The sequence below is a fragment of the Poecilia reticulata genome, chromosome 14 (assembly GCF_904066995.2).
Source record: "Poecilia reticulata chromosome 14, P_reticulata-male-v2, whole genome shotgun sequence".
Classification (NCBI taxonomy): domain Eukaryota; kingdom Metazoa; phylum Chordata; class Actinopteri; order Cyprinodontiformes; family Poeciliidae; genus Poecilia; species Poecilia reticulata.
Window position 1 is genome coordinate 6738323 of NC_088843.1, and position 26479 is coordinate 6764801.

The 26479-nt window shown below is 38.3% G+C and overlaps 1 protein-coding gene across 1 annotated transcript in view; it reads left to right on the forward strand.

Annotated features, from left to right (window-relative positions):
* Window positions 1-9407: 9407 nt before the first annotated feature.
* The window catches only part of frem2a (FRAS1 related extracellular matrix 2a), a 71679-nt gene continuing 54607 nt past the window's right edge, over window positions 9408-26479 (forward strand). Inside the window, exons 1-2 of the mRNA XM_008427274.3 lie at window positions 9408-15089; window positions 18737-18826. Coding sequence (XP_008425496.2) covers window positions 10115-15089; window positions 18737-18826 — 5065 coding nt within the window. The 5' untranslated portion in view covers window positions 9408-10114. The remainder of the gene's footprint in view (window positions 15090-18736; window positions 18827-26479) is intronic.

The following is a 26479-nucleotide window of genomic DNA, read 5'->3' on the forward strand; positions in this document are numbered from 1 at the left end:
TAACCAAAACTTTGTTCTAAACTAATTTTATCAGGATGTATTAAGACTGGATGAGCAATGTGCCTACAGAAGAGTTTATGCAGTGGATGTAGGGTTTGTTGTTACACTGCTTAAACATTTTTTCTCATTTTGTGATATAACAAACTTCAAAGTATTATGATAAAACATAGACTGGCTTATCTGTATAGTTATGCTGCCATAGGACAAACTGACCCCTTTTTCTAACTTTCTTCTTCTACTACTCTTATTTGCTGTTTTTTCAACTGTTAACTTTTTGCTTTTGCTCGTTTTTTTCCTCCATAGAAGATAGCTTATGGGCTGGAGTTCTATTTCAGGATGAAGGTGTGAAGTGATTTAAAGTAGGGTTAGGTCATAAACAGTATCCCACGCTGAAAACCCCTCACAGAACTTTGTTCTGTTTACCATCTCAAAGTTAGAAGTGTATGGCACAACTGCAAATCTACCAGGACATGACTGTCCTCTTAAACTGACCGCTAGAGAGAGCAAAGCATTAATCAGATATGCAGCCAAGAGATCTGTGGCGACTCTGGTGGAACTGCCAGGATCTGCAGCTCAGGTGAAACAATCTGACAATATGGCTGCACTCAGTACTTCTATAATCTGAGAAGAGTGGTACGAAGGAAGCCATTGTTGAAAGAAAGGCATGAGACACTGTTTAAAGTAAAAAAATGAAACAGGACAATGAAAACAACACAGAGCCACAATGTCACAATGTACATTTTAATAATAATATACAAATAATCCAGATGTGTCTTAAATCTCTCCCTTCAAATGCTCCACCCCTTCTTCACCACCAGAGAGCAGTAGAAAATAAAAAAACATAATCGTATTAATTCTTCACCTGGTCATTTCAATGTGAAGCAAAACCACCTATAAGTCAACAAGCCATTTAATTCAAACTTTATTTTATTGAAATCCATTAGTAATGTGAATTGTGTAATACCAATATTTTTTGTACGACCAAAGAACTTGTATTGCACTAAAAAATAGTTTTTGAAATTGTGGGGTGCTGTTTTTTTAAATGCTTTTGTCTCCTGTTTTGATTATATGACAAGAAAGATATGAAAATGCTGCGGAAGCTCAGACAGACAATAGAGAGAAAGATCTGACATTAAGGGTTGCAACCTGCCACTGCCTGCAGGGCTGAGTGCTTCGTCTGATTGATGCAGGCTCTCTCCTCATTAGGCTGATCACCTTTGTGAAACAAAAACACAACAGACCAAACAAAAGAGGAAAGAAAAGTTTCTTGCATATCATTACATTTCAGGATTTAGACTGAATGACACCATGCGGCACACTTTGCAGAAGGAAGAAAGACAAAGCATAACAGTACAAAGGTGGTGATTAAAATTCTCCCTGTTCTCTCATTTTTTAGGGCATTTAGGTCTGAACAGTTTTTCTCACAAAGTTCTCACAGTTCAAACTGGTATTTACCCAATCCTCCTCAGATTGGTAATCATGTATTTGCTCCTGTGAATGAAAGGCAAAGATCCACAAACTGATTGTTATCTCTTACAATTTTGGAGTATGTGAGACACGGGAAGAAACTAGCAGTTTCACCCGACGGTAAACATTACCCAGGAAGGTGCTTTGTGTAAACTTACATGGTCATTGTGTTGATGATTACAGAGTACTGGCTGTACTGAAATTTTAGTTCAGACGCAAGAGTTCCCCTGCAAACATGCATCCTCTAAATGTGTGAATTTCCACAACTATAACCTGAGAAAAAGGACAGGCCAGATGTGAAGCTTTGTGTAAAGTGTGTGTAGGTGAAAACTGGAATAAGAAGGAAGTGTTAGACTGATGATTCCTATTACATGTTCAACTGACCCAGGGAAATGTCATTTCAGGCTACAGGGAAATATAACCCATGGTTGTGCAAGTCAAGTTGTTGCTTTCATGTGTTTTCTTCCAGAAAAGCCGAGTTCTCTGTGACAACAAAGATAGAGAAGTTTGAGAGAAATGACGAGGAGAGCTGAAAGAACAAGTGTGGCAGCTGTTTTTAGAAAACGCACAGACACAAAACAGACTCGGTACTTCACTTTACAAGAGCAGAGATGAGTGAAAACACAACAAAATATAAAACTAAACCGGCAAAGATTCGTTATTTTAAACTAATTTCAAATAAAAACAAGCACAAAATTAAACGCATCATGAAATCATAAAGCGTCGTAGCTGTTTGTAATGATAAAGGGCCAAAACACAGACAAGAGGTAGGGACAACAATGAGAACAGTGTTAATAATAATTTGAACAAGCGCCGCTCCGGCCTATAGCCACCGCGGGGGATCCAGCATCGCCGCCCGCCTGCCACCGCACCGCGTACCCTGTCGCATAGTTCAGGTGCGCGTCTGCCAGACAGTTCGCACCGTTGAGTTCGGCATGGTTCCCTGGTGACACACCTCAAATTTGGTGCAGATTGGTCGATGTAGAGAGGAGATATTGGTGATGGGATAACCTAGGGGGCGCTCTGGAGTAAAATCACAATTCAATCCTGTTGATCTCTTTAACATTGAACAAAGATCAAACGTATCCAGTTTGTTGCCAATCGAAAGATGCGTGTGTGATTCAGAGACAATTGTATGCATATGGCAAAGGACAGCCAGTTGGCCACGTGCCCATGGGTCAGAGTTCATCATCACAGTTCATCATCAGGTCATATTATGTCAGGTGTTAGAAGATTAATTCCATATGTTTTACTCAGTAAAAGTAAGACATACAGTAGAAAAAAACAGGTGATTTCCTGTCGGACATGGGCGGGGCTAAGGTTACGTCATCATCTGACCATGAGAATGTAATGAGGGTTGGTCAGTAGTGAGGCATAGGAAGTCTGAAGCAGCTGTGACCCTGTATGTGGAAGTTATGTCACTTTGATGTTTTATGGCAAATAGTCAAAGTTTGGCACTTAGCCACACCCACATGCTTTGACATACAAATATTGAAGAGAATTGCTGAAGTGGGAAACCAATAATTCAAAGAACAGAATGTGGAACAGACGTGACAATGCATGAGGAGCTGGGGAAGGAAAGGTTCACTAACACATCCTTCTTCACTAAGGTTCTTTACTTTAGAACCTTAGTGGTTCTGCACTAAGATTTCTGTGAATCGGGTGATTAAAACAGTTGCTGTGGCTTCAAATAAAATAAGTACTATACTAATCAACCACAGCCTGTATGGACACTCACTTCACAAGACTCCACTGCTGAAGAGAAAAGACGCAAAATGTTTGAACAAGCTAATACTAATGCTGTGAGAAGATAGTCCAGTCAGACTGAGGCAACATGGAGCTCTTTAGATTTCATTACTCATCCAAAGAGACATTTCTTGAAAGATATTTGTTTACTATGGCAGTGTTCATAGAATTAAATGAAAGATAAATTATATCAGGACAATCTCAAGATAAATTGACAAGGTATTTCAGTAAAACAATGACTCCAAAATAAAATCACTTAAATCCAATGACACACCTCTGGAAGAAGTGAAGATCAGAGGTCATAAGAGAGGCCCTCCAGAACATTCAAGGTTTGAAATCAGTTTGTGAGGAAGAATGGGTCAAAATCATACCTGATCTCTACAAAATGGAGATCAGTTGCTGTATATGCCTATTTAGACTATGAGGTCTTTCCTATTCCCTATATTTATGTATAAAACATATGTTATACGCCGTTCGTCATATTTAATCCACAGCACAGCCAGCATAACACTCAGTAGCACGCAACCCAAATCTCCTCTTAATACCTAAGTCTGTGTATTATTTATGCAGTGTTTTATAATGTATTACTTTTCAAGCTGACTTTTTATTGGTACAATTTTTCGAATTCTTCTTGCTATTGCAGAAACTCACTTGATTCCTGTGCACATATTCCTTGGTGTTTCTCTAAAACGTCTCTCCATTCAACTGATAAACCCCTGTTATTTCTTGAATATTATTTATCTTTATACAATTACTAGCATCAGGTTGTATTTTAAATTTTTTTTTTTTTTTTTACCAAATACGTTATTTGAACATTTCTGGATTTGACTAGGTCAAACTATTCCAGCACATTTTACTTGAAAAACATTGAATATCTATTATCAGAGTATTCTACTTAATGAGAATTATTATTGCCCTTTCCTATTGTACATCATAGTGCGCTTTGTGTTACTCCCTATCTTCTCACAGTAATTCAAGTCTAATAAAATGCTGCCATGTTCTGTGCTATTTTTGCTTTTACATGTTTAATTTGACACTTTCAGTAGATTTTATAGTCTAAATCAAAAGAATATGTTATATTAGTTCAATTACCTGCTGATATAGAGAAGGGTTTTAGCTTCATTGTGCCACAAGGGTTTTAAATAAAATGTCTCAAAGTGACGCTTTTAAGATAAAGTGTTTGGAAATGTTTTTGTTTCCTGGATGTTACTTTACAGCATTTTAATTTTTCTACTGAAGTACAAAAATGCCAAAGTATTTTCTTGCCTTTGGCAAACATTTTTCATATAAAGTGCCGTTTCTGAAGTAGGAAGAAAACGAGACATGACTTTCAACTTATTTTACAACAACCTGGAAATTGTGGCAAACATTGCTGCGATTGCAGCTGCAAGCGTTATGCAGCATTAGCTTTGTAAATCAAGAGATTGTACTTGTTTTACTTTCTCAGTCAGATTGGATGGAGAAGGGTCGATAGACATAATCTTTCCAGTCTCAGATACTCATTTGAATTCAGATCTGAAGTCTCTATGGGCCATTTTTAACACCTGAATATGATTTCAACTATGCCATCCAATTTGAAGATTTGGCTGTTTGTTTGTTTTTTGTTGTTGTTGTTGTTGTTTGCAGCCTGTAAAAGGTTGTCTTCCAGGATTGGCCCTTTTACAGCCCCAATCAAAATTCCTGTTAACTCCTGCTGAACAGTTAAAGAAAAGTAATTCCACATCATGATGCTGCCAACACCATGTAGTGTGGAATGCAGTGATAGTTTTATTGTGCTCTCATCTGACCAGAGCACCATTGAAAGATGTGTGCTGTGTCCCCTACATGGTTTGTGTCAAACTGGGGAAATGACTTTTTTTTTTTTAGGATTTTCTTTAATCAGTTGCTTTCTTTGCCTGACTCAGATTCACTGAATGTAAAAACAAGGAGCATGAATTCTTTGAAAATCACTGTAAGTATATTCTTGTGTACATAAGTGATAGGATTCATTTTGAATCACTACAATAGAAGTTATATTGAGTTTCTATTAGCTACGATTTGTGTGTTGTTATAATTATGTGGCTCATCTGTGTGTCCTCTATTTTTTTGTTGTAATTGTTAAGCATATTTTAAAGACATAGTCATAATATACTCTTACCATGTGATACAGTAAACTGTCTTGATTCATTCAACAGTTTACAATCCTCCTTTAAGTTGACCAGAACATAAAATCCAATTAAGCGAAAATATTTTGGTGTGTTTCTTTGGCTCTGCTCCTCAAATTATCACAAACAAACTTCTATTTTAAATGCTTGAGCCCATAGACATTTTTAGAGTAACTCATGGAATACATACCAAGGTTTTATGCAAATGCAACCATTTTTTTTGCACACCTGACCCTTACAATGTCATTAGTTGGCAGTTTTGAATTTTTCACTGAGCTGTGTAGTCTCAAACCTCAAAGTCTCCACGTGGGGCCTTATCACGGCACAGCAGCTGCTGCGCAGAGGGAACCCTATATCCTGCGCTGTGAGAAAGTGCCATAAATATGCGGCTGAGCTTTCCAAAACTTCTATTGTACCTGTTGGGTGATAGAGAGCTGCAGGGATTAACCAGAGTTTGAGTGCTAATTGGTCACATGGGAACAGAAGAAGCATCTGTCTGACCAGAGGGTCAGAATGATGGGAATTACACAAACAGGTGCTCATCAATGAAAAATCTGTGTATTATTTCATCTCAGTTTTCTTTGAAAAATAATGAAGCTGTAAACAATTATTGCAACACAAATTTGCAGATGAAAATGTGCAGGGGTCTCTAATTGTGTCTAACTTATCTTGCGACTGTCCTCTGGTTTTTATATTCAGTGCAATCTACCTTATGGATTTGCATCAATGTCATACATGCATAGATATTTTTCTCTTGTAAAATCACAAGAAGAATGTGTTTGTGGATTTCAGGCATAAACAGCTGGGAAAAAAAATAAGGCTGGTTTTTGTGTTTCAAAATAACATGCCTCTGGAAGCCCTCTAATCACCACGCATTCTAAATGCAGAGAAGGAGAATGGAAAATTGACTGTGGCTACAAACACTGCTAAGAATTACATCTAACATTAAGACTGTCTTACTTGTTTGGACATTTTCAAATTTTCATGTTGGAAACCTGTCCGATTATTGAGCAATGAAAAACCCTTCGCAGAAAATTGACTCAGAAAATTAAGGAGTGAAAGGTTATAAATAGCCATCCATCAGCAAAATGAGGCTCTTTCTCTCATGGATAACTAATGAAGATTGAACCTTCTGAGATGTCCATTTACATTACCAGCTGGGTAAAATATGGGCTGGACCCATCAATGTTTTCTTTCTGTCAATATATTTCTAATTTTTCTTTTGACATAAAATGCACACCAGAAGTTGGCAACAACTCAAATAACCCACATATCCAAAGGAATAACACCAAATTGGTTCAGATATTAAATATGTACAAAAAAAAAAACTTCAGTGAAAAGCTGCACCACTTACAAAAATGTACTACATACTTTGTGGACAAAACTTATTTATGTCATTTTTTCTGAATGGAAACATAATGCTTTGCTGGGTGTGATGCTGATCCTTCCTTCCACATAAAGGTTTATAAATGTGAGAAATGACTCAAGTTATCATATAATGCCAAAAAGGAGTTAGGCAAAAGATCTTCTTCTTTCTTGACCAACAGCCTCCACTTTTTCGTTTTTGTTTTCGTGAAAGCTAATCTGTTCTGCATGCCCACATTGTTGTTTACAGCAACAGTTTAGAGAATTTAGGATTTTTTATATATATAAATAACCAAAACAAGAAAAAGATTGTTGACCTTCGCTCCTTGAGGGAAGGTCAGCGATATTTAGAGGCCAATACTGAACACTTCAGAACAAACGGCTAAATAAATAAGGGAATAAATCCATATATGAATAGATAACGTATATGGATAAGTTTTTTGTGAATCTCTGTAGATAAGTTTCTACAGAGATTCACAGATGAGCAATGAAGAGAGGCAAATTAAGCTTAAACTGAAAACAGACTGATGACACTGTAATCATTTAAGGGTTCATATCAAAGTATTTCAAATAACTATACACTAATATTTTTCTTATGTAATAAATGTGTGCAGGTTCTTGCAGGATTCAAACCCCGGTCTCTCCCATGGTAGTTTGATGGTCTGCCAACTGAGGTACGCAGCTCATGGAGAAGTTAGAGAGAGCCGGACAGGTGACGGTCATCAGAGCAGTGGGAGTAGTGACCCCCACGCTGGAGAAGTACATACGACAGCTACGTCAGATTGGATACAGGAATTCATGTCCAATTATTCAATTCCTGTATTGTCAATTTTATTGTCATAAAAATATGACAGATGTGATAAAAAAAAACTGATGGGTATACTATCAATTAACATATGCACACACGCAATCAAGCATCCACACACATACACATATAAATATTACTATACAAATATACACACTTACACATGTAAGTACGTTGTTGCAAGTACATACGTACGTGTACGTACACGTACGTACGTACAGTACATACATTTTACAGATACTGGCAAATATGTAGTGGACAGAGAATAGTGCACAAGCACTTGAATTATTGAATCATCCATCTTCTTGTCATTGGATGCACAGCTGAAGTGACACACTATCCAGTTTCATCTGTGTATGTGTTTATAGACAAAATAAGAACCAAATTGTATGGCTTAAAGCAATAATATGAATGCTTATATGTTCTAGTCTCCATAAAAAAGTCATGTCTATACTGTTCCTATTTCCTAACAGCAGAGCATTTCAGACTTTACGTGGGGTAAAGCCTGAAATGCACAGACTGCCAAACCCTTCAGCAGGTAACATGAGAATATGAGAACATTTCTAGCTCCACTACAAAAAGGAGATTTTGGGAGAATCAAATATGAGCCTCTGCTTTAACTTTTAAATCAAACTTTATGTCTGATAAAGTTGTATATTTTATTGTGTTCTCTGGCTTTATTGGTAATGTATAATGATTTGAACAGAATTTATATGTAGATGTTTGCTTAATTAAGTGTTTATTTGTGTTGCATGGACAACAATGAAAACTATTCACAAACTATTGCTTATTGATTTGCTTCGACATGGAGGATAAAGTATACTGCTCAAAAAAATAAAGGGAACACTTAAACAACACAATATAACTCCAAGTAAATCAAACTTCTGTGAAATCAAACTGTCCACTTAGGAAGCAACACTGATTGACCCGACGAGGGTCCCCGTTGTCAATCAGTGTTGCTTCCTAAGTGGACAGTTTGATTTCACAGAAGTTTGATTTATTTGGAGTTATATTGTGTTGTTTAAGTGTTCCCTTTATTTTTTTGAGCAGTGTATATGACTTCATGAAAGAGTGAGGTGAGGCTCTTGTTGGTCATAATTTTATAGCCAAAGAAGACCAAGTAGATGTATCTGTGGTGAAAGAGGGAATCCTCTGTATCCACCAATAATTGTTTATGTTCACTGATGACAATGATGCAGGTGTAAAATTATATTCCTTCTAATTACAAATATTTGGCATTGATCAGTCTGAGCTTATATGCTATAAAGTTTGTGAAAGTTTAAAACATGCTGTTTTCCTGTTTTTTATGAAATGTTGATTAATTGTGCAGCTGCTGCTTTTCTAGCTGCTCTTCTATTTGATTATTCAAATATAGACTGACTAATTCTACCAGCTGTGCCCTCAGAAATAGTTATGACGAGCCAGATTTGGCCTGTGGGCCTTGAGTTTGACACATGTGCCTTAAATCATCTGAGGACATTCGTTGCCACAAGTCAGCCAAGTTTGTTAACTCATCCCTTAACTATTAGAATATGGGTGTCTTCATAGAGCCGTTGATTTGCATGTTTTTGGGTGACAGTTAAAGGAGAACACTTAAACAGAACTTTTATACAGAACTTTTTTTTAACAACTGAAGGTAAAATAATTACCTGATTTTGCTATAAAAAGGCTCAATGTGGCTGGAAAATACATCACACCACCCCTTCAGGTAAAATACATTTACTGATAATCATGGCCTTGCTAGTTCTAAGGTTTATAGCTCAAGCACAATATTATCTCTCAGATCAGCTGTCCTCATATTCAAACAATGGCATGATAAAAAGTAAAGAAACCTAGAATACTTGGTTCATTAGAGCACAACCAGTTGTTTTTATAACCATATAAAGGGAGAAGAAAGAAAGAGAGGAAAAGAGAAAGTTAGAAAGAAAGAAACGAATAAAGACAAAAAAGAGCTCACTCATCAGAGTTAAGACTAAAACATTTTAGTATTGCCCATGTTAACTTAATACGTTTGTTAAAACTGTTTTTACAGTGTAGAATTCAATCCGTTTTGATAAGAGGGGACGTACACCATTGGTTTAAAGTTAAAGTCTAATTGACCATTGCACTTAAGGTGTCTGTGTTTTGCAAAATACAACTGAAAACACCTTCATTGTGATATGTCATATTTTACCTTATCACTTCGCAAAGTGCCTGTACCTGGACAAAGCCGATAATGGGTGTTGTGCCAAGGCAATTATATCCGTTGGAAGTAATTCAGCTCATCTTCCTAATCCAGCCTCTTTTGGTGACTGTCAAGTGTAGTGCCCATTGGCGATGCTGGTGAGCCCACAAGCCTTCAGAAATCCTCCAATATGTGCGGGAATGGGCGGGAGCAGCTCAGCCAGTGCTTCTCTGGAGCATGAAGTTAAAACTCTTGTGCGCTGTGTAGGCTGAGTATGTGGATGCTTCGGACGGACAGATGTGCGGGAGTCACATCCATCTGACTCCCATCATTTCTCGGGATTTGATTCTTTTCGAGTGAAACAGCCTGGGTGGGCACTGCAACGGCAGCACATCGACAGCGGCGCTGTTTTCGGACGCGAAGATGCTGCTCCGCGGACTTCTCCTGTGCTTTTCAGTAACAGGTTTTGTTTTAGCGCAGCCCAACAGCTCCGGGTTATTTTACGCGCTCCGGTCCGAGCTGTCGGAGGACGCAATCCTGGTGGCCAACAACGGAATACGCGTGCCTTTCGGAAGATCGGTCTTCATCGACCCCATCAACGACCTGGTGGTTCAGACGCAGCCGGGAGACCGGTGCAGCATCACCGTGCTGGACAACGACCCGCTCACGCAGAGACCTGGGCACCTCGCTCCCAAAAAGTTTCCATGCGATTTTGGTCCGAGCGACGTGACATATTCTCACTACGGCTCCAGGAGTCCGGCCAGGGACAGAGTGCGGCTGCAGCTCAGGTATGACGCTCAAACCGAAACTGTTATTATCCCGTTCATGATGGAGGTGGAAGTAGTTTTTACGCAGCTGGAGTTACTCACCAAAAACGTGCCACTCACTGTTGATCGTCTTAAAGGGATTAGTAATCCTGTCGATATGAAGATATTAGAGTTTACTTATGATAGAGTGAATTACAAATGCGAAGTGGCATCCTTATCCGGCGTCAGCACACTGCCCAGATATGGAGAACTCGTTGATGGAGGTAAACTTTCCACAGTGATGGACTGTGACGAATTTATACAAGCGGAAATACGCTACGAGCACACGTTTAATCGCAAATCTCCAAACAGGGATTATGTTCCTATGGTTGCAGAACTCCACGATAAAGAAGGGAACCTGGTGAAGCAGGAGTATTTTCATCTTATGGTTCGCATCAGAGATGGAGAGGAGAACACTCCCCCCAAACCCAGCTTTGTAACCATGATGATGATGGAGGTGAGCCAGTTTGTGATGACAGCCCTCACCCCTGACATGCTGGCTGCTGAGGATACAGAGTCAGACCCAGAAGAGCTCATTTTTAACATCAGTTCTCCCTTATCTTATGAAGAGGGTTACATAGTAAGCACAGATGACAGAAACCTCCCAATCACCTCCTTCTACCAGAAAGACCTGCAGGATTTGAAAATAGCTTATGTTCCACCTTCTCTGGACTCGGACACAGAAAGGATTTTTCAGCTGGAGTTTGAGGTGATAGACACGGAGGGGGCCGTCTCTGACCCATTTGCTTTTATGATTGTTGTGAAGCCGATGAACACTCTGGCCCCTGTTGTGACGCGTAACACGGGTCAGCTACTGTACGAGGGCCAGTCACGGCCTCTCATCAGCACACACAACTTGGAGATCAGCGACGAGGACAACCTGGACTCTGTCACAGTCACAGTGGTGGACGGCTTACGGCACGGGGGGCTCATGGTGCTGGGCTCTCAGAGAAAATCTTTCACACCTGCTGACCTCACAACGGGGGCTGTTATCTATCAGCATGATGGCAGCGACACATACAGTGACAATATTGTCTTCAAGATGACAGATGGGAAAAATGAAGTTGAATTTCTCTTTCCCATCACTATCGTCCCCACCGATGATGAGTCGCCAATCATCAATGCAAACATGGGTCTGGTGCTTTTCAAACACCAAACGATTCCCATATCGCCTCTTGTGCTCAGTGCTGCTGATATTGACTCTGAAGACTCAACAATTAAATTTACCATTATTCCCCCTTTTTCCACAATCGGCACCGTGCTCCTGCGACAGTCAGACGCCCCAGAGGACCCCTCCTCTTGGAAATTCAATGCTGAGGATGAAATGTATGAGAAGGAGGTGACAGAATGGCTTCAGAAAGACATCACAGATGGAAAGTTGTTTTACAGGCACACAGGCCCCCACAGCATAGAAACAATCATGGATCAGTTCTTGTTCACTGTTCAGGATGACAATGACCCACCTAATTTATCTGGAGATAGTATATTTGTAATTCGTGTTTTACCGATTGATGACGTGTCCCCTGAGCTGTACCCCGGCACTACCCTGCAGATGACTGTTGAGGAGTATGAACTCACTCAATTCTCTAAAGAGGTCCTCCGTTACACTGATGTGGACTCAGAGGATCGTGACCTCAAATATACACTCATCCAGGCTCCAACCGATACAGATGAAAATAACCCCATTGTATTTGGATCATTAGTGTTGACAGATCGTCCTGACTCTGAAGTGACAGAGTTTACTCAAGCTCAAATAAACCATCATAAGATATCCTATGCGCCACCAAACGTGGAACTGGGAATCACGGCCCATGTAGTACAGTTCCGTTACACCGTCGAAGACATGGCAGGGAACAGCGTAGAGGGGGTGTTCACAATCTTTCTGCAGCCAGTCAATAACAACCCACCGCAAATCACAAACACCGGTTTTACCGTGTTTGAAGGCGGAATGCACATTATGACCGCTGCAGAGCTGGATGCCCAAGACCTTGATACAGAAAGCGAAAAGATAACTTTTGCTCTGAGTCGACCACCTAAACATGGCGAGATTAAGGCTGTGTTCACTGACCTGGAGAAAAACAGGATTTTCAAACTTGATGACATCTCAGAGGGGAAAATATCATATATTCACAGCGGGGAGGAGACAGTGAGCGATGATTTTCAGCTTGATGTCAGTGATGGGGTGCATGTTGTGACTGTGACAGTTAAAGTTATTGTAAAGCCCATTGATGATGAAACTCCCTCCATCAGTCTCCCCTCAGGAACAATCGGGTCTCACATGGACGTGCTGGAAAATGGTGTGGCAGAAATAACAGCAAATGTGATTCAAGGCCATGATGATGATACTGATGATTTCCAGCTGATGTTTATTGTGGAAGATCCCCCAGTCTTTGGGGAAATATTAGTTAAAGGAGTGCCTGCTGCAAGGTTTACACAAGCCGACATAATTAATGGGGAGGTTGTGTATGCACACACTGGTGGTGAGATAGGTCTCTTCTCTCAGGAAGATGGATTTAATTTGACCCTCACAGACATGTCTGATGATTGGACAGTAGGGGGCAATATAGTCAGTGGAGTCCATATACAAGTCACTGTCCTGCCTGTTGACAATCAGGCCCCTGAGATTGGAGTTGGGCTCCAGTTCAGCGTTATTGAAGGAGAGAAATATGGTATTGGCTCTGAGCACTTGAACGCTGATGATAATGACACTCCAACAGATGACATCCTTTGCACTGTCATTGTGCAGCCCATTGCAGGCTATGTAGAAAATATATCCCCTGCTCCAGGCTCAGAGAAGTCAAGGTCAGGAACAGCTATCAGTGCATTTACTCTAAGACACATAAGGGAGGGAAATATCTTCTATGTGCAAAGCATTCACAAGGGGGTAGAGCCAGTGGAGGATCGGTTCACGTTTAGGTGCTCTGATGGCATCAATTTCTCAGAGAATCATTTCTTTCCAATCATAATCATCCCAACAAATGATGAAAAGCCAGAGGTTTATTTGAGGGAGATAGTTGTGATGGAGGGGATGAACATTATCATCGACCCTCCGATTCTGAATGGAGCAGATGCTGATTTTCCACCTGAGGAGCTGATGTTCATCATCTCCAAACCTCCCAAACATGGTGCCATTTTAAATCAGCTATCCACGGGCTCTGTTTTGGTGTCTAACTTCACCTTAGAAGAGATTAGAGAGGCGTCGAGTATTATTTATGAGCACGATGACTCAGAGACAACAGAGGACAGCTTTGATATCGTTGTGACAGATGGAAAGTATTCTGTGCAGAAAACAGCCGTTATTATGATCATCCCTGTTGATGATGAGACCCCCAGGATGGCTGTCAATGATGGCCTGGAGGTGGAAGTTGGAGAGACAAAGGAGATTAATAATAAAGTCCTCAAAGCAACAGATTTAGATTCTGAAGACAGCACGCTTACATATATAATCCGATTTGGACCTGGCCAGGGTCTCCTGCAGAGAAAAACACCATCCGGGTTTCTTGAGAACATCACACTTGGCATGAATTTCACACAATCTGAAATTGATGTAGGACTCATATTGTACACACACAATAGACAAGATGGCTTCAGAGACTTAATCAAATTTGATGTGACCGATGGAATAAATTCACTCATAGATCGTTACTTCTATATCACTGTGGGCAGCATTGACATCGTATTCCCGGATGTGATCAGTAAAGGTGTGTCTCTAAGAGAAGGTGGCAGGGTGACTTTGTCCACAGATCTTCTAAGCACCTCTGATCTCAACAGTCCTGACGAGAAATTAGTTTTTACTGTCACACGGGCCCCAGTCAGGGGGCACCTTGAGTGCACAGACACTCCTGGGATACCCATTGGATCTTTTACCCAACTTCAGCTAGCAGGCAGCAAGATTTTTTACATTCACACCTCTGATGATGAGGTAAAAATGGATAGTTTTGAGTTTGAAGTCACAGATGGGTACAATCCCATTTTCAGAACATTTAGAATATCTATTGTGGATGTAGACAACAAGAAACCTGTTGTGACTATAAATGGCCTAATTGTCACTGAAGGTCAACTGAAATTAATCACACCCTTCGAGCTAACTGCTGAAGATCCGGACACTGCTGAGAAATTGATTAAATTTACCATAACCCAGTTGCCTGTTCATGGCAAGGTGCTGTACAACCAGTCCATACCTGTTGCCAGCTTTACAAAACAAGACCTCAACGAAAACCTCGTCAGCTACAAACACGATGGAACTGAAACACTAGAAGACTCATTCTCCTTCACTGTCACTGATGGCACACACACAGACTTCTATGTTTTCCCCAACACAATTTTTGAGACAAGACGTCCTCAGACTATGAAGATTACAATTGTGGCAATAGACAATGGCATCCCTCAGATTGTGGTAAATAAAGGTGCAGCCACTTTGAAGATTTTGGCCACAGGTCATTTGGGCTTCCCCATCAGCCCTAAAGTGTTAAAAGTGGAGGACAGGGACAGCATCCCGGCCTCGGTGGTGTTCCACATCACTACCCAACCCAAACACGGCTACATCGTCAACCTGGGACACGGAAACAACTCCATTGATGCCTTTAGTCAAGGTAAGCTCTGACAATAACTCTTAATAGTATAATAAGTTACTCTGGTGCTCAGTATTTTACCAGAAAAGCACAGAAGCAGTCTCTCAGTGCCAGTTATCAATAATTGTATAACAGAAATTTGTTTGATCAAGTTAGTGTTTCACAAAGATTTATTTAAATTTACACTGAATCTGTTATGTAAGTTTACCCATACGCCAAACATGGGATTCAGCAACCTTTCCAACAATTTTTGCCATTGTTTGTTCAGAGCTGCAAAACCTAAACAAGTCTTTAAAGAAGGACAACTTATCATGTTTTATAAGTATCTAGAATCTGAATTTATTTATTTTATTTTACAGTTATACAACCACAAATGTATTTCTCGTTTTAGGATCTAGAAAAAGGATAAACATCTGACTTTTTCATAGTTTCAAAATAACACATTTAGTTTGTAATTTAATGACAAAGGATGAAAAACTGATTCCTTGAACAATTATTGACATTCTTGCTGAATATTATACAGATGTTGCATGAAAGCATACAGAAAGCCTACAAGTATAAATACCTTTTAGTTTTAGAACATTGTTCATTTCTACACTATTTTTGACCGAAGTTATAACAAGCTTTTCTGTAATTGAGACAAAGTTATTTTAGTCTGTTTTCTGCCAGCTAGCTGGCAGTGGCAAGCAGTAGGTAGAGAGATGTCTAATTGTTACTGCTAGTAATTTGTCATAAATTATTTGTAAACAAAATGTTTGAAAACTGTGTCTTGAGAGTATAATTGTCATATTTCTTTGCTCAGAGAAGTTGCTTTTCATCATGTTTTTGTGATCAAATAATTATAACCTCCTAACTTGTGATTTGCTATTGAAGAAAAAAGTGTGACATTCAAATTCCCTGTAAATCAGTAAGTTTTGATTAATTTTTCACACTCTGCTTCCCAAAGATTTTAATTTATGGGGTTATAATTATTCGTACGTGTGACAAGTGCCAGCTTGGGAATTTCAATAGTTAATTTATGGGTATGATTTGGATGTGCCTTGCTCATCAAATCGTAATTAGCAGACCAAAGTTACAGGCTGATGTTTTTTGTAGACGTAACAGATGAATAATTAATTTTCTGTCTGCGTCTCCCGGGGTGATGTTCACATCTGATGTTCTCTTTGGAGGTCTGTTAAATGAAGCAGGACAGAGGTAGAGAATGGTGTGAAAAGGTCAGTGCAGAGCTCAAAGTGACAGGATGGTATTTGAGATGCAGTAAATTCGGGTAGTTTCACTGGGTCCAGTCAGTTTGAAGTATTGGGATGCTATGTGTCTTGTAAAATTATAGAGAATGCATTGACCACCACCACATTGGTTAGTGTCCGACTTTTTACACAGACTGCAGAACGATGTTAAAGTGAAGAATATGATTTTTGCATTTTCCATGTTTGGATAAATAGGGAAGAAGAAACAGGTGTGTGGGAAAATATTGGATTTTATTTGTATTTATTTCTAAACTTCCTTCCTGCTTTCCTTCCAAATATTTTTACTGACTGTAAAAATATTTGCTATGAATCCAGAGTAAAGTTTTGTATTAATTCCTGGAAATGTTCTGACATTGCCAATGAACTCTGCAGATTTGAATATGGATAAGTATTGACACATGCACAGAGACAACAATGCCACTGATTGCTGTTTGAAGCAATGCAATCATCATGGCACGGCAATTAAGCCAACATGTGCAAAAATTCACCTGCTTGCTGTAAGCAAAGATATGAGCTGAGAACACAGAGTGAGAAAGAGCTCTTTAAGCCTGGAGGAGTTGGACACTTCTTACAAACAGTGTGCGGCTGCGGTCTTCCAAACAAAAAAGGCCGCAGATAAGACGAGTGAAAAAAGAAAAAGAAGCAGCACGGCATTGAAGAGGGGAAGGAGAGTGCAGAGGAGGTGGCGAGGGAAGCGGGGTGAGGGGATGTAAGTGACATGAGAGAAATAAAGAATGAGGGAAGGGTCGTGAGAGATTGAGTCAGAGAGACCAAACAGGCTCATCAAAAGAAGCAGTCAGGTGAAAGAGACAATCCTTTGCTCTTTATTTACTTGTCCTTTTTCCAGGGCACTTCCCAAGAGACGATCTTTTTAAATAATGAATGAAGAGCGTGCCCTCTGTTCACACTGTTAACTTTAGATTTGTAAGGTTCTTAGGTTCAGGTCTGTCCTGCAAGGAGGATTCTCTTCCTGCAGGCCAAATCTTTCAGAATAATCACTTACAGTTCTGTTAAAAGTATTTATCTCCATACATATTTCTTTGACTTCTTGCTTTTCTTTTTTTTTGTTGTCACACTGTAATGTTTCAAATCATCAAGGAAATTTTAACTTCAGACAAATGAATGAATAAAACATGCAAATTTCAAATGAGGATTCCATTTAGCTAGCCAAACCGAACAAAATATGTGATTAATCCCGAGGCTCATTACATTTTCGATCAAGGCCAGGTTGTTTAGGCTTGTTTAGCTTCTTGCTAATTTCTTTAATGATCTGAAGCATCTGACTAAAAAGTAAAATCAAAACCGATATATAAGAGGGAAATACTTATTCAAGGTTACTGTATACATAAACTAATAAAAACAATGGAAAGGAAAAAGCAGACGAGGCCACCTACGGTATAAGTGGTAAACATCCCAGTCAAAAGTCAAGGCTTTTGTGTTATGAACCTTCTTCCTCTGACATCTATTATTTAAGAATAAGCTTTGCTGGGAGAAGGCTCTTTAGCAGCATTGATGATTTCTCTGTGCTATAATAGATGTTTTGTAGGGAATGGTGGGGAGGGACGTGCTAACACAGCCCTGTAATTCAGCAAAGTTCAGGAAACAGATGTGCGATGCCCTGTGCAATCCTATTCTTAACATTCTTACCTTGTCTGTCATTAAAAGGTCCACTATCCCCTGATTTTTTCTTTTTTTTTTTTTTTTGTTGACATGGACAGGTTTAAGGCTCTTAAATTTAAACCCTTTTTTCTTGTCTTTGGTTTAGCTTGAGCCGCTTTGGATATCAGGTTTGCAGCCCTTATCGCTCCAGATTACGGATGCATGACTTTCAAAAATGATTCCTCTGGTTGGAAATTGTTCATGCTGAGCACTGATAAGTAATTGAATCAGTGTGATACTAGAGACCTGCTGCTAGTATAGCCGATACTAAAGCGGGACAGCTTGCGTCTCTGAACAGTTATTTGAACGGAGGAAGTGTTTGAACAAGCCAAAAGGCTGCGATACAACTTCAAAAGCTTGTTTGAGGCTATTTCTGCAGTCAGCATGAAACATCACATGAATGTTTTTTAATCAGAAAATGCAAATTCTTTCTTAAATTTTTTTTTTCATTTCCTGTCAAGGACAAATCTCCTAGTTGTGTAATTTAGACCTTAGCTATCAGACAGTTTTAAAATTTCATCATGCCTCACCTCACATTGATTCGACTATGAAACCATTTAGATTAAACTGACCCTCATTTGCATTCTTTTATGTTCTTGTCAAATGTTTTTTGCTTTATAGAGCAAAAGAGCTAATATCTCAGCTTTTGTCGTATATGATCTCAAAGTTTATCTGTTCTTACTTTTAAAGATGTTTCACTGTCACATGAGCTCTTCAAGATAAAGGGGTTTTTTAAGAAATAAACGTAACTTTCTTTTGCAGCTGATATCGATGACCTGAACATCTGCTATGTACTGAGGGGTGAAGAAAATGCTACTTTGGATGTCTTTCACTTCTCTGTTGAGGACAACGGTAAGAGTTTTTGCCATTTTCCAGCTAGCAGCTACTTTAAGTTGCGTAATATCCATTTTTTTGGTGAATTTATCAAAAATGAATCGAAAGAAAGAAATTACTTAAATTAAATACGAAGACTATAAGGACTTTTCTTCCCAGGGTAAATATTTATTAAAAACAAACAAATTAACCAAAAATTAACACATCATTTAAGGATTAAGGTAGAAAAGCAAATAAAGTTTATTTGCTACAAAAAGTATCTTAAAAAAAGCTTTACAGGAAGAACAGCATTACAGAGATGGGAAAATCATACACCTAAGACATGAATGAAACTTCACTAGAAAGATGAAACTTTAAGCAAAGATAAAACAGAGACAGGATAGAAACAATAAACCAGTCTTACGGGATTTAACATTAATGTTTTCGGCTGTGACCCCCATATTTTCTGTATATTTTTATTTATTTTTTAATTTTTTCGACAGTTGTTTTGAGAGTTGATGCGCATAAAAACTAAATGCTGCTTTGCCTTGTTTAGTCCTCATCCCAGAAACACAGAATGAAAACACCTCTGATGACCCGCAGAGGGAAATGATTCACAACTGATGTTGTGCAGCAATAGGAGTTTAGTTGTGGTAATGAATAACTCTTAATAACTGCAACAGCTAAAAGCATAAGTCCAGCTCTAGCCTCATCTGATCACCATGATTTTACACACGTGCGGAATAAACACAGATATCTTCTTTCCATTATATAAGAATTTATTAACAAAAGAATTCAACACTGGTGCTGAGGGATGTTGTCAGGCTGAAGACGGAGTTCTTGTGGGTCTTTTTGGAAGCATCTGATTGGTACCAGCAGCCTAAGCGGTTTGCGGCTCGGGTGGTCTCTGAGGGAAAAACACGAGCGTGGGAGGAGTTCAGAAAGGCCATGGAAAATGACTTTTGCATGACTTTGAGGTGTTTTTGTGCTACTTTTTCAGTAGCGTGAACTGCAAATACTTGTGAGAGGCATCGTTTGTGCAGCTGTGGAGTATCAACAATGACCGTAATGACAATAACAGTGTTTTTTTACATAAGCAATAAGGCACAGTAGTTTGAAAGGTAAAAAATAAATGTAATTTATGGTTAAAATATAGAAGTCAGCTGACTTGGACTGGAGAGCAAACAGCCTTTATACATTAATCCTTAGAGTTTGCCTAATTTTACTGGGTCTCTTTATTACTTCCTCAGTCTCAGAGTTTTTCATTGTAAATAATTATGGTGATCAATTGATAAGTCAGCTGCTAAGTATTTTTATCGCTTCTCATAGTAAAACTAGTTTTTTGTAAACTATTCTCAGTAGTTATTCTAAACAGATCAGTGAAGCATAATTTAGCTTTTTATTTTTATTTTTTTTTTTTGTTCTAATTAGATTTGGATGTACAGACAAAATTATCTGTCAGTCAAAGCCGTGATGCTGAACATTAGCTCTGACAAATCCATGTCTCTTTTCTGCATTCATGGGCTGCAAATTATGTTTTGGTCAAACAGTGAAGTGATCAGATACATGTCTGATAATCATTATCTTTTCAAACAAGTATCATTTTTACAGTTTTGTAATTTAATGAATTATCCCCATTAATAGTAATAATAATAATATTTGTGAATGTGTACATTTCACAAAAACATCGCACACGTTTATTTTTTTTTTACACTTTTTAATGTGAAAATAATTTTTAAGTTCTGACAGCCACATTTAAGATATAAGACACATAAGCCATAGATTGTAGCATTAAGGCTGACTGTAGTTTATCTTTTGTCAGTATAACAAATGTGAAAAGGAAACTATTGAGCAGCGTTGCTATTAAATATGCATCAAGGTGCTTTGCTTTTACTTTGTAAAACCAGAATCAGATTTATTCAATTCAGGTAACACTGCCATATATATTTTCCAGTTATGCTCAAGATATGAAGATTTAACAATCAGCATATTTTATTGGATATACATTGCTACTGTGTGCATCCTCCTGCAATCTTACAACAGCAGCCACTTTCTGATGTAAGAAATCTTTGTTATTTAGGGAGACATTAAGAGGTGTGTGTATCTGTTTGACATCCACAAACTGCAGGACATAAGAACAAATACTTCACAAGATAAAAATCACTAGTTAATCAAAATGCAGAGTTAGAAAATTGCTTGGTAAAAGCATAAAACACTCAATGGAAAGCTAAAAACATTAAGAGAAACAAGAAGTATAATTTAAATTACGCACTGATGCAAACAAGCATAAAAAATTAAAGCACAGAAAAGGAAAAGTAACTAATACCCTGTAGGTTTAAACGTCTTTCAAAACAGGCTGATTTTTTTTCTCAATTGAAGGCTTTTTATATTTGGGGGTCTTTATAAGTTATAAAATAAGGATTACTTTGATCAATAAAGTAATATATTTTAATGACCAAACAAAGAAATAAATCACTGAATTTCAACATAAAGCATTTCACATAATCTCCCTCTGCAGATTACTTTATCTTTAATCACCTCAAAGCTGCAACCCCTTACTTTTGTGAGGAATAATAGTATGAATTGCATTTTTATAGGTTGGTAGAGCTGTTGCCTTGCAGCAAGAAGGTTCTGGGTTCGATTCCCGGCCCCGGTCTTTCTGCATGGAGTTTGCATGTTCTCCCTTTGCATGGTGGGTTTTCTCCAGGTACTCCGGTTTCCTCCCACAGTACAAAAACATGACTGTCAGGTTAATTGGTTTCTCTAAATTGTCCCTTGGTGTGAGTGTGTGTGCATGGCTGTTTGTCCTGTCTGTCTCTGTGTTTCCCTGCAACAGACTGTCCACGGTCTGCATTTTTTGCATTTAACAGCTGTTTGTGTGTGTGTAAATGATGTGATAAATTACAGAGGCACCACACTGATTAGGTGCCTCTCTGCTCCTTAACCTACCCACACACAATACATTTTCTTAAAAAAAAAAAAGGGCTTTCGTTTTGCCACTTTTCTGTGAAGGCCAGCAGATGGACTACTAACAGGACAGTAGTTGTCCTGTGGACTCAAACTCCCACCTTAGCTGTGAATCTCTGCAGATCCTCCAAATTACCAAGGACCTTTTGGCTGCTTCTCTTAATAAGGCTCTCCAAGTTAACCTGAATAGATATGTCTAGAGATCAGTTGGATTTATACTCAATACACTAACATTTGTACTTGTAAGAAGAGAAAATATAGACAAGGTCATATTGAGAAGACAATTTTGGTATTGATATGTAGCAGCTGAAGGTCCCTTAATTAGACAAAACATACGTTTGTCCAAGTTCCTCAGCTTTATAAAAATCTAAGCATACATTTGCAGGTGTGTATCATTTAGTGTAGTGTTAGTATGTGTGAAAAAAGTGTAATTTGGCAGAACTTGAAGTTACACATGCTTTAATGAATTTCAGATATGCTTGCATTACATTATGTGGTCACATGTGTAGTTGGAGAGCATCGCTTATGCTGTGTGAGAAACTTCACAAACACACCCACAGGACAATTAGCACAGAACCTTTTAGCCACACGGCATCATGTATCACTGGGCAGATAATTAAAGGTCAATATTGGGTTCATATGTAATTTCTTTTAATGTGTTGGCTCATCAGAGTTGCATACTTTAGTAACACAAAGAAATGTGAATCTGGCTTAGATGCCAATATGTTTACCACCAGTTTTTAAAACTCTAGATGATATTTACAAAAGCTGAAAATTAGATATGTTCTGCCTTTAATCATGGAGATTTTTTTATTTGAATAGAAGCTTTATTTTTCAGACATTTGCCTAAAGGCAAGTGTTAGTGCACAAAAGAATAATGTTTATTTTAAGAATGCAGCTAAAAGAAGAAATGTTATTGACCGTGCAAGTAAATGCTTATATTATTTTCTTTCCCTCTCCTGGGGCAATATTTTGGTTAAATCTGGAAGGCTTATAAAATGAAACAGTCAAGGCAATGATTTTCTCTTTACTGTGTCGTCTTTGTCCTCTGTAATCGTCTCAAGAGTTTAAGCAAATTTGTTCTGCATTTAAAATCTGCAGAGGAAAACAAAATTTTTAGATACGTTGTTAACATTTTCTTATGTGACTTTGTGAGTCAAAGCCCAGCATTTTAAAGGAAGCAAGGATGATGCAAAATATAAATCTACACCTAAGTGAGGTTTCCTGTTATGAACAAGATTAGTTTAATCACCGATCCACACTTGTGCGTTTTCACGCTTACGCAGGCAATCCCACACAAGCACACGCAGTGCGAGCACGGAGGGGCTGCCGCAGGCTGAGGGGCGGTCAGTGCCTCGAGCACAAAGAGGTGTTTGATATTTAACAGCCCAGGCAGCATTGTGGGTAATGAGAGCCCTAGGCGTATGAACTGGGCAAGGCTCTGGGGGAGCCGCTGGTAATTATGTGGCCCTATTACAGACGAGGAGTGGCAGGATGAATGTCCTCCATCAGGTTAAGAACAGCTTGGATCTCTGTTGCTAATTCTGATGGATTTTTCACACGCTTCAGTTCGAGATGTTGTGAAGCTCACTCACTGTAATGTGAGGGAAGTTTATGCAAACACAAATCAGTTGTAACATTTATTTGGCAGTGGGTGTTTAGATTTTTTTTATTTTTCCTTGGGACCATATACATTTTATTTATTGTAAATCAGCTATACAAAAATAGGTTGAATTAAACATATTTATATAAAAAAATATATCATTGAAAGGTTGATGGATTTTATCCATATTTTAAAATGCAAACTCTGCCCAGTATGTTTCTGCACATGCTTTTAGATATAGCTCCGAAAAGTTAGAATGAATAAATAGATCAATAAATGTGACGTGGCAAAACCAGGAATGTAGAAATAACATAAAAACCATGAATTTCTTAAAAAATAGTGATTCTTGTTTTTTTGCAAAATACATTAGTTGAAGTCTTAAAGAACCCACCCCAGTTTTTGAAAGGAACACATCTAATTAAAATCACCACCAGAACATTTTAAGCTTTCCACTTGGGACACTGTTGTGCAGCTGCAAACTTTCTCCAGAGTTTATGTACGACAACATGCAGACGGGTTCAGGCTTACAGGCTTACAGGCTTACAGACTTCAGAGACGATAGCATCTACCTATATGATGGGGATTTTTCAGTTTCTCATGGAGTCAGTTTTGGAAATGTTCCTGTTCTTAGAATATGATTACAGTAAATTTGCTTAATGGAAACATGCCAAATAAAAAAAAAAAATACTTCACATTTTTCAAAAAAAAAAATTGCACTATTGTGAGGTGGCGTTTCAACCATATAGGTGCATTTTGCAAAACTACAATGGAAACACTTTGTTTTGCATTCACATGAGTCATTTGATCGAGAGCTGGATGTTACTACTGGTACAAACATCAAACAAGACGGCAGAAAGTGGTAGAAAGATGATGGTTTGTTTTGGTTTTTTTGGACAATGTGCAGCTCACAGCATCACATAGTTCATACAAAGGTGTGTGACATTCGAAAGTGTTGAATTCATAGCTCGTCTGGAAAAATGTTGCGCACGTAGCTGCACCCAAGTGTAAGGGATTTGTAACTCCAACCCCAGAATAACTTCTCCTATGATGGCTGGTAGATGATGGGCACTAATGCCAGGGCTAAAATATGAATATATTAACTCTTTTGAATGACTAAGCTGTAGTTGCTTGGCTTATTTTAAACAGTCAGTGGATACAAGTATTATGCTTAAAAAAAGAAAGGAGGTTCAGGTATTTTAAACAATGGGAAAACAATGCCACATCTTGAAAAAATGTCTTAATTTTGAAAGTTGCATCAATCCAGTCCACCATGTAAGTAAAAAATGACACTAAATAAATACTGTATACAGTATATATTGTATTTTGCCCATATTCCATTTAAGGTCTAAGAAAAACTTCCCACCAAAACCTCTGACTATATACAACAGAAGATCAGGTATAATTTTTTTTGTTGAAACCCACACCGCTGACTGCAAACAAGATTGATTGTTCCAGCAGAAGCCTTTCATCCCAGCAGCAACACCCTCTGCTCCCATAAGTACCAGCACTTCATCTAGATTTACATATCCACCTAAAACTCTAATTGCCTCCTCTAGATCTGCATTTCATCCACGTTGCACTGCACGCAGTTCACATTACATGAATTCTTTATTCGGCCTTAATAGTAGCAAAATGCTTTGTGTACGACTTTGCAAGTGTCAGAGGACTAATTATCACCATATCTTCTGCAAGGACAATTTTTCCTTATCTGTTTTGTTTGTGCTTGATAGATGGAGTGTAGATCTGTGTTATCGCTGTGAATATTTTCTCATGTCTTCAAAGGGCCTTTTTCCCTCCTTCTTAAAAGCAGTGTGAGAGTCGAGATAAAATGTCTGCCCCTTTATTAGCCCCCCTTTCTGTTAAATAAGAGTGACAAATTATCTATGTGCATACAGATTTTCTTTCACAGGTTAGAAAAAAAGTTGATGTTTAAAAAAAAAGCTGACTAACTTTCTGACTCTGAGAGGAACAAAAATACCCATTTCTTCGCTTTGGGCTCAAATGTTGGAAATCTTTTGCAATAATTTGTCTGAATAAAAATGTAAATTGAAAAAGCTAATTTAGTTCTGAAAGGGAAGCTCTTCAGGTGAATTGAGAAGAATTTTTTTTGGGACCGCTGTAAATCATACCAATTGGGTTGCTAACTCACATTAAGATAAACAGTTTTTATATTGCAAGAGATTTCATATTAGGACATGCAGGATACTTTTTTAACTTCATGTAATAATGTGATATAAATACCTAATGGCCGGGGTTTGAAAAAAAATAACCATCTTGTGCCGGGTAGAAGTTTACAAACTCATCATGAAAGTCTTGTTCATTTCAACTGATGAATTGGAAACATTCTCTTCCCAGGTGGAATTATAATATCACACACATCTGCTATTAAATTAAACAAAAATATTTTCTCCAATCACCACATGATGATTATGGGTTCACCCACACTACTTTTTTTTTTTTTTTTGCTAAATGTCCCATACGACTTTACAAAGAAACATTTTTTGTAGCCATCAACCGTGTTTTGGTAGTTTGAACCGGACATTTGACATGCCAAAAATGTTTAAGTAATTATTTAAAAAACCCAAAATAATATCAGCCATGCGCTTATTGAGTATACAAACGTCTTACTTGCAATGTAAATGTGTGTTAAGTACACTTCTTTCCAAAAGTTTAAAATAAGTAACGTCACTGACAATAAAAAAAAAAAAATCCAAAACATTAGATAAAGTTTTTGCTTTGCTTGTAGTGGCTAGCATCAATAAAACCTGCCAAAAACAAACATTTAAACGAGCTGTCACCACGGTTACAAATGGGCCAGGTCAATATGCTGACCTTTTCCGTAGTTAGCCTCTTTCTGTGGTTAAATCACTGTGCACTGATCTGTGTCGGACCAAAGGTAATACATCAGGATTCAGTACAGAGGAACACATCCTCTGGCTATAGGAGCAAATTCTCTTTATCCGTCTGAATTCAGGAGTTTACTGTCACTCTCTCCCCTCAGCTCTGCTCTCCTCTCTTTATTCCCTTCACCACCACCCTCATCCCTGTTTCTTTTTTTTACACGTTCAGTCTTAGATGCTTGTTCATTGTGATTTATTCATTTCCTGTGCTTTTAAAATGCT